Source organism: Dendrobium catenatum, unplaced genomic scaffold, assembly GCF_001605985.2.
Source record: "Dendrobium catenatum unplaced genomic scaffold, ASM160598v2 fragScaff_scaffold_133, whole genome shotgun sequence".
NCBI classification, from domain to species: domain Eukaryota; kingdom Viridiplantae; phylum Streptophyta; class Magnoliopsida; order Asparagales; family Orchidaceae; genus Dendrobium; species Dendrobium catenatum.
Genome location: NW_021318595.1, coordinates 154,989 through 161,190, shown reverse-complemented (window position 1 = coordinate 161,190; position 6,202 = coordinate 154,989). Strand labels below are relative to the sequence as shown.

The 6,202-nt window shown below is 38.3% G+C and overlaps 1 protein-coding gene across 1 annotated transcript in view; it reads left to right on the top strand.

The window, feature by feature from the left end:
• LOC110091912 (peroxisomal fatty acid beta-oxidation multifunctional protein) overlaps positions 1 to 6,202 on the top strand; it is a 45,426-nt gene that overhangs the window by 6,944 nt on the left and 32,280 nt on the right. The window contains exons 8-9 of the mRNA XM_028698782.1: positions 803 to 1,102; positions 1,476 to 1,562. Of these exons, the coding sequence (XP_028554615.1) occupies positions 803 to 1,102; positions 1,476 to 1,562 (387 nt within the window). The remainder of the gene's footprint in view (positions 1 to 802; positions 1,103 to 1,475; positions 1,563 to 6,202) is intronic.

Here is a 6,202-nt window from a genome sequence, read left to right as displayed (position 1 = left end):
TCGGTATTGAGGCAATTATGTATCAATTAGAAGTTATTTATTTCTTTATTAAGACATCTTGTATAGATCTATAAATAGGGATAATTTTGTATAATAATTAGAAGGTATTTTTACCTTTCTCCAATTCTATGAATTATAACAAAGTCATATCTCAATGAACTTTTCATCCAACTTAAGACACTTGTCTATGAAGACTTGTCCCGAGATAAAGTAATTTTATGCACTACAACTTCACAACCTGTTTTATGGAGAGCTGCAACAGTCCTAAACGAACCCTTATTGTGAGATTTATAAAAAATAAAGCGTTTTCCCTCTCACTCTCCATACGCCCATGAATCTAACTTAGTTTTTCTGTTCTTATTAAGTGATTACTTGTAAATAAGTTTGGGTGTCATCTAGGGATATAAATTTGTATCTAACAAAACTAGTAATCATATATGTTAGAAAATAATTAGATTCAGAGAGGGAACCAATAGGTGGATAGCAAGTAAAGCTTGGGGCACTCATATTTGGTGCAAAATAAAGACGTGTTTGGCATAAAAAAATATTATTTGTTTAAATTTTAAAAATTAAACTTAATAGTACTAAGAAAATAATACAGGAATGGTTAAAAGACCTTGAAGTTCCTTGTGAATGCCATATTCTAAATTTCCAATTCACACTCGACTATCAGCTATATCTGTCTGCTAATGCATTTTTGTTCAAACATATTTCATGAATTACAAAAGATTCCTGAAATTCTGCCATGAGACAGATTTCATCTTTAAGATCAACCTAAGTCTTCCATTATAATTTCATGCAGCTATCTAAGCCAATAAAAGCTAAAGAAGGATATGGGAATGGCCTTGTTGATACGATTGCCCCTTCTGAGGAATTGCTGACAGTAGCAAGGCGTTGGGCATTAGAAATTGCTGAAGGACGGAAAGCTTGGCGTAAAACACTTGATCGAACTGACAGACTTAGTGCTCTTTATGAGACCAGACAGAAACTGTATGCTTTTAGGAAAGATGCTGAAAGAACTCCAAATATGCCACAGAACCAATTATGCCTTGATGCGATTGAGGAAGGCGTAGTTCATGGGGGATATGCTGGAGTTCTCAAAGTAAGAAACTGAGTGTTTTCCACATTTCCTTGGTGCATGAAACAGAGAAAGTATGTATAATACTATAATGCAATATCTGTAGTTTTTGTTCTGTATAAATTTGATGCTAATTTAGCTGAATGTCTACTAGATCACTTTTTTCTGATGCAGTGTTTGAAATAGAGCTCTTCAATAACAAATTGGGAATCAATTTTCTATTCTTTAAATTCTAGAATCTATATATTAAAATTAAACAGAATTCCCATTGAATATGTTAAACATATACTGATTTTGCTCGAATTTACAATTTTTTTGCCACTGATTTAGTGATGATGGAGGTGTACTTGATGTTTTCCTCAAACAACTTGTAGGCTAAAGTGAGTTCAATTTTCAGGAATCAAGAATTTTCAAAGAATTGGTGTTATCTAGTACTTCAAAAAGCCTCGTCCATGTATTTTTTGCACTACGTGCAACTTCAAAGGTACCTTTCTCTGCGCTCTGTATTTTGCAGTGACATTTTAATTGTTGCTTGAATTACACTTTAACTTATCTTTTGAAGTTTCCTTGTAGTGCATGTTACTTTCAGAAACATGGTCAAGATGAGTTTTTAATTCCCTGACATTTCATAAGTTAATCCATGGTGGAATTCTGTACAAAGATTTTGAAGACTGTTAACTTGATTGTTCCGTCCATTTTATTGCAAACTGGAACTGAGCAGTGATAATAACAAAAAGCTATAATTTTTCCATGTACCTATTTTGCATTAGAATGTACAGGGAATGCTGTTTAAGTTTCTTTTCCTTTCTTTATTCTGATAGATGTTTGGTAACACCAATACGTCCAACTTAACGTAAATGAACAAGAATCCAACAGTACTCCATAAAGCCTGCCTCTATCTTGTCTGTCAGTTTAATTGGCAGAATTTAGTTTGTAAGGAGAAAAGGTTTGCACAGAGGATTCTTGCAGCATGTTTTTAAGGTAGTAATTATCTCTTTTATAGATAGAAAATGATTGATTAGGGCTGAGTTATGTTCATGTCCAAGTCAAAAAAGAACGATCTCAAGTTGATTCATTCGAAGTCACTTAATTTGAAAAATATTTTCTAAATTCAAAACGAGTATATACATGCATGTGAAGATAGGCACATGCATGAGTATTTATCTTATACATTTCAACTTGATTTGAAGTTGCATTGAACTAATTTTGTGCAAGCCATTCCCATGTGAAAATAATCGGTTTCAAATGTGTTAATTAAAATTCAAATTATTCTTAAGCGAGTTTACCTCCTGCCCAACCAACTTTCTTTTCCTTTTTCTAATACAAATTTTCTTTTTGGTAGCAATGTTCTTTTGGAGTTAGCGAAAGGAGAGGAATTATTCCCTCCCATGTGATAAGTTTTTAGCACTATCTAACATTATTCTTTGCTACTTCAAGCCATCTTTTGTACTTTTAAGTGTTTGGAAAAAGTCATTAATATTTTTACTAACCTATCTTTCCTCCCAATTATCATAGACTGAAAACATTCTTGGTTTAAACTGCTATTTTATGGATTAGTAATATGCCTTGGAGACTAAACACTAAAGAGTGAACTGTGGGCTCCTAAAATTCGGCCTCGGCCTCCGCTCGTTTTTTTTTATTCAGCGAGGGAGTTTTAACAGAATAAGTTCCAGGGTAAATTTTGGAAGGCAGATGAGTTTGTAGATAAGACACTACCCAGAGATTTTGCCCTCATTTTGTGAGGATTTTATGATCTGAGTTCTGGTTTCCTATAGGCGCAAGCCCCTATAGTTAATTACCCCTCCCGATAACGAGAGAGAACTTTCGATTAAGACTAGTCGTCAATCAGATACGTGTTATATAACATATAGTAGCAGCATGAGTTTGAAAATTTAGAGAATTTGATATTTAAAATAGAAATTGCACCATCTCACACTTAAAGCGGATGGTGGGGGAATTGATGATGGACCCGATCAAGATCCCATGGTTCCGTCGTCCCGGGTCATCGTGGTCCCTGGTCTACTTAGTCAGAGGAGGTAGTCGACCCAACCTGACAGAAGGATCCTTGTCGGCAGCCATGGGTTGCTTCGTCCAAGGGGACCTTGTAGACCTGGGGTGAATTTTTGTCTAAGGGGACAAATTTGAATCCTCCTTAGCTAACAGAGGGCTTTGTGCCCTATCGATCATATCATGTTAATTCATATCTCAAGGATTTGATGCCAATAAGGAACGTATTGGCTCTGTCCATAACTGGTATTTCATGGTGCCATTTGGCTGCAAACCACTCGGTTCAGAGGGCCCTGCGTGACTGCGTCATAACCGTTTATCCTGCGGTGCCATTTGGCGGCAAACCACCGGTTAGAGGACACGTACCACGTCCTTACTAGCAGGAGATTGTTTGAGAAATGGATCATATTAATATTTTCGACTAGACATTTGGCTCTTTGTGAGCAGAAGTAGTTTTTGATTTGTCCACCTCGACAAACTGTTGCGAAGGGTGGATAGATTTTGCTTTAAGCATTTGATGGTTGGATTTCAAATTTTAAATATATGGAATTTGGAATGATTTTGGATTTCTAGAGTATTTGGGTGGAGCTTTGGATTAAATGGACTCCTCCGGTTGAGATATGCCTTTGACACGGTCATCTTCGGGGTGTTTGTGGTCACTTCCATTTGTTAATTGAATCTTGTTAACTCGACCAAGCTATTGACCGAGGATCGGGTTTCTCGTAGGCTTTGTGCCTTTATTTATGAATTTCCTCTATTAAAGGCCTTGAAGGCCTGATATAAATGTATAAGATAAATATTCCGGTCAACTTCATGACCGCATATTTTCCTGATGACTTGAACCCTGTCTACTCCTATTTGCCTGCTTAGGAGGATCGGGTTTCTCGTAGGCTTGGTGCCTTTGATAGTGAATTTTCTTGATTATAGGTCTTGAAGGCCTGATATGAATGTATTAAAACAACACAACTGTGTGTTTATTTAAAGGTTCGAACCCTGTCAACTCCTATTGATCCGTATAGAAGGATCGGGTTCGAACTTGAATTCACTTATTAACCGCGCAACATCCCTAGGCGTCATTGTGTACCAATAACACACTCGTCGGGGCCCTTGTGGGTTTTGGGAATTTTATTGATTTAACATACCTCTTTGTGTACCTATGTGTATACAAGCTACGGTGCACGTGCATGGGTATTTTGAAAGTATTTGTAGAAGCCTTTTGTCCGCTTGTATGAATGTTACGGATCCGGTGGCGGCGTGGTCTTGATGTTATGAGGCATCTCCTCATCTTGATATTGACTCCCCTTTTCTCATTCACCGGGGAGGTCTTTCTTCTAGACTTTAAAGTCCGTTGCTTTGTTTTGAAAAGATCTCCTTTCAAGATCTTTAGTGTAGTAGACTTGATGTTTTTGATATTTGTAGACACAAGCACTGTTTTCTTCTTAAGTACATGATCGAGAAGAAATTTTGGAACACCAAGAAGTTTTGTTCAAATTTGCTCAAACAATCTCCTCCATTTTGCCAGGAGGTGTCCTCTTTCGTATGTCGAGTTGTCCTCATACCCGAAATACTTGAAGATCTTAATCACCATCGTCGTAGATGACATATGTACTTGTGCCAAAGTGGTTCGTTGTGCCTACGATATACACACTGTTGTTATCCACAAGTAGGTTGTATTTATTTGCAGGGTCCCGTTATATCCACTACGACCTCCTGGAGGTATTCGTAGAAGAGCCATTGTTCCTGCATCAAATCCCCCTTTCACCAATCTCAGGTGGTAGTTTTGATGTACTTGCACTTGTTTGTAGGGGGGGCGGATCTTTGATTGCTACATATGGGTAGGACTCGTACTCTTTGCAACTGTCATGTTGTTGCTTGCAAGCATAGTACGTTGATCTTGTAGGGATTGTTGTAAGAGTCTCGTTGCATTGTGTATGGCGAATGTTGAATGAACTCCATTCGTCACTAATTCCTTCATGATTCAATACATTTAACTGCATCTTGATCGTATGTTTGTAACAGATGTTCATGTCTGAGTTCAAGTCATTTGTCATTCGCATCCGGGTCCAGTTCAACGTCATTTGCTCAAGCTTGTTTTGAGTTGATTTCGCATTCAAGACATGGTTCATTGAGCTTCAAACTCTAGTAATCTTGAAAGTCCAATCTTTTATCACTTCAGTTAGAGTTTAAGTTAGGTCTTTTATTTGCATTTATTCAAGTTTTGAGTCCAAGTATAGTTCAGACTCAAAATGAGCCTCTTCTATCCGTCTGAGTCCCATGCTGTCCTTTAAGTTCAATTATAAGTTCAAATTGATTTGGATTTGGGTTCCAATTTGATTTTATTTCATTTGGTTCAGGCCTTTATTAATTATTTGAATTTTGTTCAGGTCCCCTGCTCTTGTTTAATCAAGTTCAAAGGTCCACAAGTCCACAGTTCATGTTCATTTGAGCCCCGATGCTTGTTCCTGTTGAGTTCAAATCAGGTCCGAGTACAGTAATATTTCACCCGAAATTTCGGTAGCCTCCCGGCGTCTCTCCCATTTAGGGGAAAAACAACGGAAAACTGGGCCTCCCGCCAGGCTAGAGAAAAGCGTGTACGGTAGGTGCCCTCTTATGAGGACACCGCGGCTGTATAAAGTCTTTGTCCCCACCACGTCAGAGAAAGACGTGTATGGGTCTTCGGTACCTGTTGCAAAAGATAAGCAGTTGTTTTCCCTCGAGCGGGTACTTATGAATACCCCGGTCTCGTCGAAGGCGATGCACCGGGTTTCCATCCCACCATGCTTGAGAAAAGCGTGTATTGGCGGTTTTCCGGTGCGCCACTGTGAGATCCGAAAATTCGGCCCCGGCCTCCGCTTGCTTTTCTTTTTATTCGGCGATGGAGTTTTAACGGATATGTTCCGGGGTAAATTTTGGATGGCAGATGGGTTTGTAGATAAGACACTATCCAGAGATTTCGCCCTCATTTGCGAGGAATTTATGATATGAGTTCTGGTTTCCTATAGGCGCAAGCCCCTATAGTTAATTACCCCTCCCGATCACGAGAGAGAACTTTCGATTAAGGCTAGTCGTCAGTCAGATACGTAGAATATACGTGTTATCTGGCATATAGTAGCAGCA